This window comes from Rhododendron vialii, chromosome 8a (genome assembly GCF_030253575.1).
Source record: "Rhododendron vialii isolate Sample 1 chromosome 8a, ASM3025357v1".
NCBI lineage: Eukaryota > Viridiplantae > Streptophyta > Magnoliopsida > Ericales > Ericaceae > Rhododendron > Rhododendron vialii.
Genome location: NC_080564.1, coordinates 4,652,317 through 4,668,138, shown reverse-complemented (window position 1 = coordinate 4,668,138; position 15,822 = coordinate 4,652,317). Strand labels below are relative to the sequence as shown.

The 15,822-nt window shown below is 38.6% G+C and overlaps 1 protein-coding gene across 1 annotated transcript; it reads right to left on the bottom strand.

Moving 5' to 3' along the window:
* Nucleotides 1-8,021: 8,021 nt before the first annotated feature.
* Nucleotides 8,022-8,807, bottom strand: LOC131336342 (uncharacterized). Its single transcript, XM_058372130.1, has one exon. It carries the CDS (start codon nucleotides 8,805-8,807, stop codon nucleotides 8,022-8,024), a length of 786 nt encoding a protein of 261 aa, XP_058228113.1.
* Nucleotides 8,808-15,822: the final 7,015 nt, after the last annotated feature.

The following is a 15,822-nucleotide window of genomic DNA, read 5'->3' as shown; positions in this document are numbered from 1 at the left end:
CCACCAATTGAACATCTCAAGGTCATTCTATGGCCTGACCAATGCCCATTTTTTGCCAAACTTAAATTGGCTGAATATCCTATTTAACTCGTTACTCGTTTTTCACAGACACCGAGTTGGCATTCAGGGTGGCTCCCTGATAAATTTTGGTTAATCTGTGACTGCCGTTTTGATTATTATGAAAATATGGTTTATTGAACTTCATACAATTTCTATCATTTTAACTATCAGATCTCTCACGTTCATCATTATATTGTTGCAACTTGACCTTGTTGATTATCCTTGCTGTCACAATGCAAGGCTGAACCATTGTGAACCCTACAAATTACCAACCTTAGTTATTTCTATGGAAAAAATAATGTAGTTCCGGTATTTTATACGTTATATACTCATACGAGTTTATTGCTTATGAAGTTGTAAATTCACACATTTCACAGGTGACACGAAGTAGGTGCAGATAACTTAATTATCTTTTTTAGAATTTTGCTTAGCTACCTGCGACGTTTCTATAGTAAGGTTCTTTAGGATTGAAGCGTCGAAAGGTTTTATGGACCATGCACCAAACCCTTAGGCTAAGAGTTTTATATACTTGTTTTTTATAATCATGTGTTATATACTTATTTACGATTGAAAATTCGTGTAAAATATATTGCTCTGGAATATTTTGGTTAAAGAATATGTAAATGTAATATCCAACTACATAGTCCCCTAATAACAGTCAATATTAATTCCTTAGATTCAACGGATAAATATTATGATGGTTTTCTAGCTAGGATCGCTACTATATATGAGAGTTTTCAAAAGACATAATATTGGACTTGAAAGATGCTCAGGGATCCGTAACAGGTCATTTCACGAAGAAGTAAATGGGTTCTCTTGCAGGAATTGAAGAGGGTTGTCTATGTAAGAGTAAGACCGGAATGATTTTTGAGTAGAGGTGGCAAACGGACGGATTTGGACGGGTTGAAACGGATCGTGGGTCAAATATGGGTCAAAAAGCAAATGGGTTGAAATGGGTCGGGTCGGATATGGGTCAAGCCAAATCCAAACCCGCCCAACCCGACCCTTTTTTTTTTTTTTAAATAACAAATTCCCTTATATTGAAACTCAGACTTGCTAAACAAAAATACCGCATCTATGAACCATTCAGAATCAATAAGAAAAAAAAAACCCAAGTCATGCCTTAAAAAAAAAACACGAAATCGTCTCTGATTTTACTATTAAAATCAAGTGACTTTTTTTTTTTTTTTGTCTCTATTCAAATTTTTTGTATTTGCTTGTTTTACGACAAACTTTTTACCCCTATTAGTTCGTCTCGACGAGAGAATTGAAAAAGTAATTTTTTTTTTTTACTTTTACCCTAATATTTTTTGTAATATTCAAGATAAATCCCAAAAAACCAATTTTTTGGCTTTATCTTGGATGTTTTTAAAAATATTTGGATAAAAGTCATAATTTTTTACTTTTCCGATTGGAGCGAATAAAAAATCGTAAAATACTTGTAGCAAAACAACAAACACGTAAAAAGTTAAATAAGAACAAAACGAAAAAAAACCCAAAAGAGAGAGAGGAGCTCAAGGGATTGGTCTTGTAATTATCTTATCAGAGTCAGGAGCTCAAGGGACTAGAGAGAGAGAGAGAGAGAGAGAGAGAGAGTTTGACGACCCGAATGTGCCGAACGGTTACAGCGTGGGATATACCGACTCGGCACCAAAAAATTCCTAGTACGAAACAGAAAAGTCATATGGCTATTTTATTTAGTTTGCCACGTGCCATTTGCTGTCATCATGAAAGATGTGAAATTGTCGTCACTCGTCAGTGAGTTTGATCTGCTTTGTTATGAAAAGCCCTGTAGAATGGACGGGTTTTACTAAAAGCAGTGAGTTAATTATGCGTTAGTCTTGGTTTTTTAAGGAGAATGATACACCCACCGAAGGGTGTTCCACCGCACCGACCACCGCAGCTTGCCGGGCCCACTCCGGCCACCGGACGTCCGATCCAAACCGTCCAAAAATTTTATAAAAAAAAACCGAATGGGCCTACGTGAGAATTAACGGCATCCGAAGTGTGTAAGTGCTCGATCTGAACTTTCATTTTTAATGGCTCGGATCATCTGATTTTTTGAAGTTCGGATCGAGCACTTACACACATCGGATGCCGTTAATTCTCGCGTGTGCCCACTCGGTTTTTTTTTTTTAAATTTTTGGACGGTTCGGATCGGACGTCCGGTGGCCGGAGTAGGCCCGGCGAGCTGCGGTGGGCTGTGCGGTGGAACACCCTTCGGTGGGTGTATCATTCTCCGTTTTTTAATTCCAATCCATATTGAACCAATTTTCAACCCACCTAAATCCATATAAATATGGGTTGATATGGGTTCAACCCATATCAACTTGTTATACAATATGAACGGGTTAGGTTAGGTTATAAGTGGACAGATTTAGATGGGTTAAAAAATATGAATTAGGATTGCCACATCTAATTTTGAGCATGCTTCACCAAACCCTTCAATCGCATAATGACATATTGCTAGTTACACATTCTTATCACTAAACAAAGTGGCTTTACTCTTGATCTTGAGTGTGCTTCACCAGACCCTTCAATCACATAATGACATATTGCAGGTTACACATTCTTATTATCACCAAACAAAGTGGCTTTACTCTTGGTAATGGGACTCTTTAGTTACAATACTCCAAGAGGAACAGTCGCACGATTGAAGGCAATAATCGATCGATGCTAATAACTTAGGAATGGTGCTACTGGTACAGACAAAGCCAGAATTCTAAAGTAAAATTTGGATGTTTCGTAAATACTTTTATCGATACCGGATTAAGCTTATTTTTTGTAAGAACCATAAGCAAAGTATTTTAAACAAAATGAGCGATTCCAATAATTTTTTTGAGACCCAAAAAGGGATTTGTACCCATTGGTACAGATTTTTTGTCTGTACCAATAGACTTTCTGATAACTTATCCCGGCAATGATCGATGCTAATAACTTATCCAATACCGTCTTGGCCGAACATCCCATCGGTAGCACTAGAATATTAACTAGTGTTCTGAAATTCACCTGATTAAGAAATTTTGGGTAGAAGAAGGCCATGACGGAATTAAGATTAAAAATTTTTGGTTTTGTTCTTCAAAAATCAAAGCAACAAGATACAACAAGAGGTTATATTGTTTATATTTCATATATGATGATCTCTAACTTTATTATTTCCACTAGCAACGCAAGATAACACGCCATTGAGCGCTGCTACTAATGTTGTCTGATAAAGGAGCCGTTCTGCACTTCATCACGCGGTGGTCGAAGAGATGTTGGCTCCATGCTCGATAGCATCCGATGTTGCTTGCACCAAGGAGACTGGTTGACTTAATTTGTAAATAGCTAGTCTTGCTCCTGCTACGCCGCCTCTACATTTACGTACCTTTCTTTACCAAACCATAACCTATGTTGTCAAAGAAATTACCAGCTATATATATTAGGGAGGCACAATTAATGTCGTGCCTATAATAATTTGTCGTGGTTCTAACCTTGCCAATTTTAAAGTGGTCCTCTCACTTTATAGTAGTCCGTACTACTTAACTCCAATCACTTTACTGCATTAGGTAACATAGACTACGAATTTTAAATTACTGAATTATAAGCTGAATGTGGTAAATAACGACAAAAGACCGTCTAGGGTTAAAAGACTTTCTTACACTTGAAAGTAGGATCATTGTTCGAAGGGAATTTTTCCTTTTTTAATGGGGTAATTTTCATATTGAGAGAGAGATATGTAAAATCACATGTCCATAGAAAAGGCGAATTAAAACTTTGGACAACGTTCACTTTGACCCCTGTAGTTATCGTCATATGCGAATACCCCCTCATGGTTCAATTCTTGTAAAATATATTGCTCTGGTATATTTTGTTATATGGTGAAATAGGTTTGTAAAATCTGGTTTATTGAAGTTCATACAATTCCTATCAATTTTAAGCCCTCTCACTTTATAGTAGTAGTACTTAGGCTCCATTCTGGAACTCAATATAAGTATTTATTTTTTAAGAATGTGATTTCAAGTTCAAAAATAATGTGTTTACGCAAATAATTTTTCTACCAATATGGATCTAGTTTGATAGATCTCATCGAGATCTTTTATACGGTGCAAAAAAAAAATTAAAAATTATTTTTCATTTACTTTATTTTAAATTTAAAAATATGAAATAAATATTTATTTTTTAAAAAGATGTTCTGGAACGAGACCTTAAATCATTTGGTTGTATTTCCATTTGCTCTGTAACTGCTACTTTTATTCCTGAGATCTATGCATTTCTAGCTTTCCTCAAAAAATAAAAAATCACTTTCCTGCAGTAGGTGATTGCGAATGTGGTAAATAACGACAAAAGACCGTCCAGGTTAAAAGACTTTCTTACACTCGAAAGTGGGATCATTGTTCGAAGAAATTTTTTCCTTTTTTAGTGGGGTAATTTTCATATTGGAGAGAGAGAGATGTGAAATCACATGTCCCTAGAAAAGGTGAATTAAAATCTTCTGATGTGAAGATTTCCTTATCTGAATATCCGTCATGTGGGGCTGTCCCTTTTCTCTTTTTTTTCTCTCTAAATTTTTACCTGAAAAATCCTAACCGTCGTTGTTTGCTTAGAGGGAGGCGCCGCCTCTTTCCCGGGCGCCTCTCTCTCTCTCTTCTTTTTTCTTCTCTCCTTTAATTCCTTGCCGATGCTCCTCTCCTTCGTGGACTGTTGTTCCCCCCTCCTTCTTCCCCTTCCCTCCTCCTTCCTCATTTCCACCCCCTCCCCTCTCCTGTAAGATCCCGCCGGATACTCTGTTGGGTGTATCCCATTCCGCCGGCTTTCTGGATCCCATTGTGGATAGTCGTTCTACCTTGTTCGAGGTAGTCGTTCTACCTTGTTCGAGGTAGCCGGTCTCTTGCCCAGCGGCGCTTTGGCCGTTTCGGGTGGTGGATGGTGCGATTTTGCTTGGTTGTTGGTGGCGATGCTATGAGTGGATATAGTGTGTTGGGACTGGGCATGGCGGCAATAGGGACTATCGTGATTCCTATGGTTGGTGCGGTGATTGTGGCACGACGGTACTGCGGTGACTGTTTTGAGTGTTTCGGCAGGTTAGGATTTTGGTTTTGTGTTTCGTTTTTGTTTTGTCTGGACTCTTGTTTGGTTTATGTTCGGATGTTGAGGCCGATTTTTGTCTGGATGTTTGGTCCGGTTTTTGTCCCGGTGGGTCTTCTCGGGTGGTTTTGTTTCGATCTGGCTTTCCCAAATCGGGTAACTGATTTCCACATGTTTAATGTTATCTTTGATTCGGAGCTCCGCCATCCCAAGATGGTGGTATCTGGGTACTAGCTCCACGTTAGCTGGCCATGTTGACGGTGTGAAGAAGTGAGCATTTGGCTCTTGTATAGGCGCTAGACACTAATTTCGTTTTTTAGTCTTTTCTTATATTGTGTCTCTGTTTCTCTATATTCGAGTGGAAATTTTTACTTGCCGTACGCCCTATTCTGTATTCAGAGTTATCTGTAGATGCCATATGGCTTGATTAATGAATTTGCTTCTTCCGTTGAAAAAAAAGAAGAGAATATCCTTCATGTGATACAAAATTAAATTTACAACTGTCTCATTTGAGAATCCAAATCTCGCATTTTATTTTGAATTGTTTTACATTATAACAGAAGATTAGATTACTCGAACAACGCTCAAGACTTGATTGAATCATGTTTAGCAGGAGTGAAATGAATGGTCAACGGAAACAAACCCTCCATTTTTTGAGTGACAAACGTGCTGATTAAATATCCAGTTGGCAAAGGTTTCGAGGCGAAACTCCCTTCCTTTCCACGCGGTCTCGAGTTTGAACCCACTTGCTATGGTCGTTCTGGTGAACCAAATGTTGTGTGAGAATGAACCTTTGTGCAGGCAGTGTAGCTTGAGCCCTAGTGGGGCATGCGGCCACGGGCTGTTCCCTTCAATTTAGCGGCTAGCTCGCAAGACCACTTTATGGTTAAGGATCAAGAGGGGTCGCTATGCTGGTTGTCGCTTCTTACCCTTTTTGCTTAGCAAAAGAAAAGAAAAAACATACCGATCGATGTCTAATTCACTTCGTTTTGCATGGATGACAAAATACACCTCGACCACCCGAATGAACGATCGACTCGAATAATAGTTAAATAAACAGGACTGTGATGAATCTCATTTTGCATCACATGAATTATGTGACGAGAAACATGCGAGAATCCTTCCTCAAAAAAGACAAGTACCAATGAGTGATTATATATATCCTTGCTTCTTCCCAGTTTTCCAGTACCCTCTTTTAAATCCTTTTTGACATGCATGTACGGAGATGATCACCTACACTAGTACTTCAGCACATCATGACAGGTGCATTAAATTGGATTGGCCGGCATTCATCGCCCGGCCGGGGAGCATGCTGTACCTTAGGGGACAGTCTATTCCAATCTGCCTTGCTTGAAGTCATGTTTTGTAATTAACCCTTTAATTCTTCCATTGAGACCGTAAATTTTGAAGAACTAAATAGTAGTTTCCTAGCTGTAAAAAGATCATAGCTGTACAGCTTCTCCTAATAGCTAGAGAACTCATACTTGGGGGTAAATTATGAAAGAGATCTCTTTTAATTCCCTGCAATAAGAGAGTTTAGATGAATCGCTCGATCGATCTTTATAACAATAACCGACGAAAATCAAATGGAACAATTTTCGTGTAAGCAGCATATATATCTTAAAGCAAATTGATGCGTCGTTGGTGTGGGACAATTTATTGGTCGGGAAATAATATCAATATGGGAAGCTCAACCAATTGCAAGTTGTAATTGCATTATAAATGCTAACCAAATGCTCAATCGTCCACAAAAGTAGCGGATGAAGAAGCTAAAGTTCAAATAGCCCAAGCTCAAGTACATTCCAAACCGAACTATGGCCCCTGTCGGCTTGTGGGTCTGGTGGCGGCGCGCACTAGCTTTGAGAGTCAATTTGTCATTCGAATCTTAATTAGTCAGTTTTACTTAGGAGTATACAAATCCACCCGGACGCCACCTCAATAGGTGTTGGGTCCCACTTAATTTTGGCTCAAAGATGTCCAAAAATCTTAAAAGGTAGTGTCCATGTTAAACCAATGGCTGCTCTTGGATTTTCCTAGTGGGTGGTTATTAAAGAACTTAACTAGAAATCCTATTAGACAATTTTCATAATGTCTTGACATTGACATTTTCACCAAAAATACAAACACATAGGATTCAATTGCATTCGACTTTTTTTTTTTTTTTTGTACTTTGAAAATTGTCAGTTGAAACTTCAATAGGTTAGATGGATGAAAACAAAAAATACCTAAGCTAGTTTCTCTTTATTCATTTAATTCACAAAATATGAATAAAAGCTCAAAAAAATTGCATATCTGGTTTAAAAAAAAAAACATGTATAAAATGAGAGAGGGGGCTATCTGTGCAGTGGACCAATTGAATTTTGGTTTCTTCTCTAAAACTTTCTCCCTTTTCCCTTCTATATGTAAAAAAAAGTGAGCGTTCATAATGTTTTTGGATAGAATGTTCAAATGACCACCATATTCAAAGGGTAGAGTAGCCAGTGTGTTGCACGCTGTATTTATTTAGTTTCATGTACTTGGGTTAATTCAGGGGATCATTATATGGTATATTCGACAAAGATCTTCAGTTTTAGACCAATCACACAAGTCGCAACATTTTCTTCAAGTGGGTTTTCCGAAACGAAATTGCGAGTTCAAGCTGATACAACAACATCGACCTCTTACGATAATTTACATTGACCTCGCATCGTTTGAAAAAAAATTCGACAAGGAGCAATAGTACCTGATATTACATCAAGTGCCATCAACGTCTTTGGAGCCATTTCTTATATGGTTTTGCTCCAATTTTAGTTAGAACCCCACTAAAAAACAAAAGATCGGTCTCGAGGTGGCGCGCGAGCTGACGAAACGTTTGAATTATAAAACAAAATAGTAGTACCTCATATTACTATCCATCAAATGCCCAAACTCAACGCAGACTTCACGTCCAGCCGCCATGCAAACCAACCACACTCCATCCTCCACACGTCGCCCGGCACGGTCCGCGACAGCTTCCGATCGCGCCACGTGTAGTCCACCCTCACCCTACACCCGAACGCAGGGTGCAAACACTTGCACGGATACTTCACTTTCATTACTAAACAAACCCTAAATTCCTTCTTCCAGAACCCATGAATGCCATCATTTTCTTCAGCACTCGTCACCATCTTCTTGTAAGCTTCGTTCACCCACCGCACCGCGTGGGAACCATCCGACACGAACCCCGGACACGCGTCCGCCTCCAGATTCCTCAACCTATCCTCGTCCGTCGACCCCAGCCCGTCTCCGTCCGCCGCGCACGTGTCCGTCACGCACTCCACCGTCACCCGTGACTCGATGACATTGCTCCACTGTAGTAATGCCTCGCCGTCGGATCTCTCCGGCAACAGCTGAAGCGTCTCAAAGCTCTTGTGCTGAGCGTTTTCGGTCTCTCCGCCCTCGGGCGACGGCGTTTTCTTCTTTTTCCGTGGCTTGTTGTGCTTTCTAACCCTAACGTACTTTCTTTTCGTTCTTTTATTGGTAAGGATGTTCTTGTTGTTGTCGCACTCCGGCGTCGCTTCGCCGGAAGAAGATCCGTTTCCGGCGGGTTTCGGTGCAATTGGCCGGAATCTGAGCATAATACGGTCGATAGTTGACTTGTCGAGCACACCGCCGCCTGATCTCGCCGTGCTATATTTTCCCTTTCCCTTATTACCGCCCATCTCTCTCTCTCTCTCTCTCTCTCTCTCTGTAAAAATGAATTTACTAGTAGATCAGGAGATAATATTTATAGGGTAATGAACGGTGGATGCGGTGACACTTGATAGGGCACTGCCTGAAGGAAAGACTGGAGTGGGATTGGCTAGGGAAAATTTTGTGCAAAATTGCATAGCGATTGGCTATGGACTATCACTATTAAAATATAATCAATGCCTCTTGACGCACACCGTTACGTGTTGTTGCTTTGGCTACTTTCCCACCGCATTTTGTGACGGGCCCGAGACAAAGTCTATAAACCCCATCACATGAATACGGTGGGAAAAGGCCTTCGGAGCAAGATTTTAAATAATAGTGTATCGGGACACTGACGGTATCGGTTGAGGTATCACTATAAAAGAATGAGTGACAAAAAAATTATTACTGAGTTGTCACTAAAAATGTGTAGCCAAAAGTATTTAGTGACAATTTTTTACCTATAGTGACATAATTTAGTGACAACTATATTGTCACTATAACTCATTTATTATGTAGTGTGTACGGTATTGAGAGTATCAAAAGATGAATAACGAGAATTGATTGCTACGGTTGTGAGTTTTTAAGTGCCGAAATCACGATCAAACTATCGGCTGTGAATCGTTCTGTAAATTACTAACAGACTATTCCTTCCGTCCCGATTTGTTTGCCCATTTTTGAAATTTTAACTTTTTAAGAGAACATAATAATTGCTCTTTAAAAGTTTTGATTTTGCAAGAATGCCCCTCAATTTCCTAGCATTGAATGGGAGTGTAGATCCTCCAAAACTCAACTCTCAACCAATCCATTATTTTTTGAAAGAAAAATGGCATTAAGAAAATTTTGACAAGTCAAACCTATATTGGACAAATATTTTAAAACACTTAAAGATCAAAAAATGAACAAACAAATTAGAACGGAGCGAATAGCACGTGACAAGAACCAATCAATACTCATGCGATTTCCCCTCCCGTCAATATATCAATATGTAACGATATCGAAAGGCTTAATTTTTATTTTTTTTTAAAAATCTGGATTTAATGCACCACGCGGCGGCAACCGATGACATTGAATAATCACTCCATTACTATAATTTCAAGGTGGGTCCACTCATAATTTTGTTTTGTGGTGGTTGAAGTCATGATTTTTTTTGGGTTTTGGTGCCCACTTGGTTAGCCAACGAGAAGGTGAGTTGTGTAGAATGCGGACTGGCGTGAGGGATGGGGACAGTGAAGGGAAGTGTACGGATGGGGACAGTGAAAGGGGAGCCCATGGGAAAAGAGTCTTGACCCACCAAGTTGAAATATGCCACTTTAATATTCCCAAGTACGGAAACAAAGAAAGAAATGGATTGGGAGATGCTGCCAAGCAGAGGTGCTTGGCAGCGGTGCCGAGCGCATCTCGGCCGTCCAAAAGTGTTTTGGATGGCCCGGATGTAAAGGTACCGAACGGATTTAAAAAAAAAGAAAAAGAAAAGGAAAAAGATGTTTCGATTCGGGCCGTTGATTCCGAGATGAACGGCCGGATTGGCCGCTCGGCACCCGCTCGGCAGGGGTGCCGCTCGGCAGGGTCCCCGGGTCCGAAAGAAATATGCCACTACGAGGGACACGTGGTGTTGACAATTCAAAATCGTTAACAGTTTAGCATCACGCGCCGTCCCACCCAAAAAAATCCACGCGCTTAAAAAAGGCGAGTACGTACGTCTGGTTTGTTTCGCTAACGTTTTTATTTTTTAAATATTTATTTTTTATCTTACGGGACGGGACATTCTCTAACAATACATCACATTTAATTTTAAAAAGTAAGTACTTATTTGAAAAATTAGTATTTATTTTTTTAGAGGAACGAGGCAGTCCAGTCAGAAATTAGAGTGAATAATAATTACACAAATTGTGAATAAAGCAATAGCAAAATGATGCGTTCCGGAAAATAGGATCTCAAAATTTTCAAGCCGTTTATGTTTATAAAAAATAAAAGTGAACGTTAAGGACAGAACTTTCGACATGAAGTAAAGTTATAAGTTGCCACATCAAACAACCTAATATAGTACATGATAGAGGTAGTATAAAATTGGGAAAATGACGGCCAACGACGTATTTTGATAATTAATACCTGTCAAAGACATTTTCAGTATAAACAAATGTTATCAGCATGTATTTAGCGGGTATTAATTCTCAAAACACGTCATGGGCCGTCATTTTCCCTATAAAATTCTTTTACGGAAGGAACAAGATACGCATGTGAAGTGTTATAGCACCATGGGGGTTCATAAGCATTAGGTACAATAATATTCCATCCGTTCCATTTTGTTTGTCTTTTTCGTTATTCATGTCGTTCTTTAAACATTTATGTCACAATCTATATGTTTTTCATAGTTTTGAAAACTTTGTATTATAGAATTAATTGAGAACTATCAAACAAAATTCATATTGCATATTTTTTGAGATTCATATTGAAAGATATAAGTGTTTGAAAACTGACACAAATACCAAAAAATGACAAAGAAAATGGGACAGTTGGAGTATGAGTTAGTATCTTTACCAAATCGGAATCTTTAACTCAAATATTAAAGAATGCATTTTCAATTTTAAAAAAAAATTTGAGGCTCACGCCAAACAAGTTCGGATTCCAATTCACATCTAACAGACACCAATACATTTTCACGAATATCAACATACTTTTTCTCGAAAATCAAAACGTTTTTTTTTTTTACAAATTAACCGCACTTTCTACGTATTATCCACCGTTCTAAGGCGCTCTGCTTAGCATTTTCCTCAATCCTACGCTCCAATGCGTGCGCGTGGGGGACTGTTTTGTTGTTGGGACAAGTAGTGCAATGATATAAGGACACGTTGATGGTCCTGTGCCGAAGTGAATCGCAAAGCAAGGATTCGATCGAAAGAGACATTTCCATTCTTGGTATCCACGAAAGGAAAGTAAAATGGTGTCAAAGCCAAACATGGATCATACCATTTTTAAAGGAGAATATATTTTTTACACCGACGGTGTAAATATTTATTTTTTTCAAATCAATTATATTGCGATACGTGTCAAAATAGTGATCTCAATTAATAAAATATGACGACGTGATGCAATACAATTGATTTGGAGAAAACAAATATTTATGCCGACCGTGTAAAAAATTTATTCTATTTCTAAAGTCTAGCACACTGCACACACACAGACTGAGAATGCTGGAGACTTTTTTCTCACCAACCCCAGATATCTGTCCCCTGATCGAGGAGAAATTGTTAGGATAAATGTCGACAAGGGTGGAGATGTGAGTTTAGTTAAAAAGAGATTAGGAGGAGTATTATTAAAGCTCTTTTTTTTTGGCACATGGGAAAGGAAGGGAAAACAAGGAAAAGTTTTTAAAAAAAAAATTCCGTTTCCTGTTTGGTTTGAGAGAGAAGGGAAGAGAACATGACTGGGTTTTAGGCGTAGTAGAATTTTTCCCTCTTTTTTTTTTTTCACATTCTTCTTTTGGAGTAATTGTTTTTTCCTCCTGTTTCCTCACTTTTCGGCTGTTCAAATCTAAGGTGTGACATTTAAAATTTGGGCTATGTGACGGCGGAGCTAACTCCGCTAATTTAGATAAAAAAAACGAAGTACTCTAATTATTTGAAGCAAAATATCAAACCTTCGCCTTTTGCGAGCAAAATTCAGACTCCCTTGTGTAACGAGGTGCGCGTGCATAGTCAACGTTCATGTGTGAAGGTGGATTGTTTGTTGTTCAGTAGGGCTTCAAGCAAGCTGAATCGAACCGAGCTTTACAATGTTGATCAAGTTCGTCTGTCAAAGTTTTTGGCAAACTTGAGCTCAAACTCAAAAAATATCATATATTTAAACTCTGATGCAGGTCTATAGTTACAAATAATATTTTGATGAGGTACAAAAACAAGTTCATACATATAGGAAAGTATCAAAACATAAACATAGATTAGGGGAAATGATATTGGCACTCCAAAAATTGATGCAGGCACTCCAAAATCAGTGTAACTCCAAAGCCAATTTCCTTTATTTTTTGGAGTGCATGTATCAATTTTTGGAGTGCCAATATCATTTCCCAAGATTAGTTTATAGTACTTGTAATAGTTTATACATGTAACTTATTACCTTTGCAAGTTATGCAATATTATATACGCATTCAAGTTTATATATAGTTCAAGTTTACGAGTTTTACTGAGCCGAATACTGTCAGGTTTTAAGTTCGATTTGTTTAGTAAGATGAATCGAACTCGAACAATCATTTACCAAGTCGAGCTCACGAACGGATCAATTCATTTGCAGCCCCTCCTCTCGGGACAACGGGCTGCAATGATACCATGGGGACACGCGGATGGTCTTATGACGAAGTGAATAGCAAGCAAAAATTTGGGGTTTGGAACTGACGGGGGGAAAATTAAAGCAGAAATAATCATTTATATTCTTTGCACCCGCAAAAGGAAAGTAAAGTGGTTTCCAAAGCGATCGTGGATCATACCATTTAAGGCCTGACATAAACTATGAGTGTAAACTCAACCCATGGTGGAGATTAATTTTATCCCCACCTCCAGATATTTATCCCCCTCAGTTTCAATTTATTTGGATATATATATAAACGTCAACCAATTAATGGTGGCCATGACTTTATCCCCTGAATTATTGTATGAATGACAGCAATCTCTAACATGAAATAGTATTGAGAGTAGGTTTAATTCTATCCGCAAGGGGTGGAAACCACAGCCTGTGGGCCTCGCAAGATTTTTTCGTTGTAATATGAACCATTCATTTTGTAGGGTCCGCAGAGTAGTATATCTATGTAAAAAAAAATCAGTTTGATTGGATATAGATAGATATATTAAAACTTGAATTTTGATTTACAGAATGAACGGTCATAGATTTTGAAATTAAACTGTCCGTTTCATAAACCAATATTCGATTCTTAATATACCTATCGACGTCTGATCAAGCTTATTTTTTGTGTGGAGATATACTACTCCGCGGGCCTTACAAGATGAACGGTTCAAATTTATTATAATAAAAATGCAAGGTAGAGCCGTAAAAGGGCGGTGGTGCAGGGCCGGAAAACCCAGGTGGAAAGAATTTTAACTCAGTAGTATTATGGCTCTTTTTATTACTTATGGTATCCGGGTGGATTTACGCACACATCGATCAGATTTTGAAAAATGAATCACACCGTTCGCTAGCCAAGACCGAATTAAAACAGAAAAATCGACTACATAAAATTTGATAGCGCAATTTTCAAACTAAAACTTAAAGAGAAAGTCAACATGGGGCCTAAGTTGATAGCACCATTCCCCTTGGTTTTGTTACAAAATTTCCTTCGCCAGATCGACTAATCACTAATTTTTGCCGACTGGATCGCCCCCACAAAATTTTGAGGTCCTTGGTTAAATCAAATTAATTAACTTTAGAAAACCAGACGAAATTTTAAAACCAAATCTTGTCTTTTTTTGCTTATATTTCCAGAATTTAATTTATAATCAACTAAATTTAAAATAGCAATCGAACAAACTATTTGTTCCACAGGAATATACTAATAATTTTACAGAGTGTAATTGATTTGTTGCAAAATTGGGTGTCAAACAGATCTCATCGGTTTGATGTGATGGGATTAATAATATCACCCCACTTAAAATTCGAGACTAGTGGGATCACCACCGGCTTGTTTAATTTGTTTGTTTGACCTGATATGAACTCAACATTAGACTATATAGCACGTGGTTGTAATTTGTACGACATAGATTGAAAAGATCATCGGAGGACTGTGTTGAGTGTGTTAATATTATTCGATGAGATGATATATTCTATTAGATCTTTGTATCTATTCAAATATTAGTCTTGCCGAATAAACGGATCATTAGGGTATTTATATCCCACCTCTTGTGAGAATAGAGTAATATTGTTAATGGCAAAACCATTTTTTTTAACAGAAAAAAATTGTTTTCGTCAATGTAAAAAAATGATAAGTTTTGTGTGTGAGAATAGACTCTCACGCACCGAATTTTTTGCATTAATAAATGCGCGCAGTTTGGGTATTAATATTTTATCATTTTTTTAGAACAAACACACGCATATTGCAAGGCTAGCCTAGACTTTTCACAGCCGTAAAGCAAAAATTAAAGATGGGGCTTTTTTACGAATTTTTAAGAACAACATAGATATATTTTTTATTGGACTAGTGTAAGGGCTATTAAAGGAGGCATTCCTAAATTTTTTGAGTCCTAAATTTAGCCGCAACTTGAACTTTAGTTTATAACCGGCACCACTAGCGTACAGTATTCTAGTCGTAAAGAAATTTACAATTGATTATCGCATGCTTTTGGAGTACTGTCACGTGCTATTCCATAGACATCTAGTACCATCTCACATTCACGTGAGTCCATACGCTAACTTTCGTACCCTACGTGAGATGATAAAATCTGTGAAGCAGCACGTGACGGTGTTGTATCAGCACTAAGTAATCACTCCACTGAGCCACTGAGGTAGTAAGTATTACCTGATTTACAGAGCATACAGATCGCTTTTTGCTCAGATTTTCTGCCTGGACACAAGTCTTCCAATAGATTCTCTCCTCGTCCGTTATCCGTCTCCATGCAGATGTCCGGCCGTCACGCACTTCAGGCACCGACGACGCTTTTTCCTGGTACTTAAGTGCACTGCTGATGGCCGTTGCCGTCAGGCTCTTGGCCACCGACAGCACTTGTTGGCGGCATTACAGCCGTCGGATAAGCTGATTGATGTGCCGGAGTATTAGCATCTTACGGTTGATTATCAAATTCTTCGTCCGCTACGCCGGCCCCACCACCAAGCGGAGCAACCAATTCCGCCATACCTCTCCATCTCTCTAGAGACTTCTTTCTCACCTCAACAGAGACACCTCTCTCTCTCTCTCTCTCTCTCTCTCTCTCTCTCTCTCTCTCTCTCATAATTGAGAAATTGAAAGGGAGAATACTACCGGGTACGAGGACTCGCGTGGAAGCACTACGTGTCTAGGGCTTC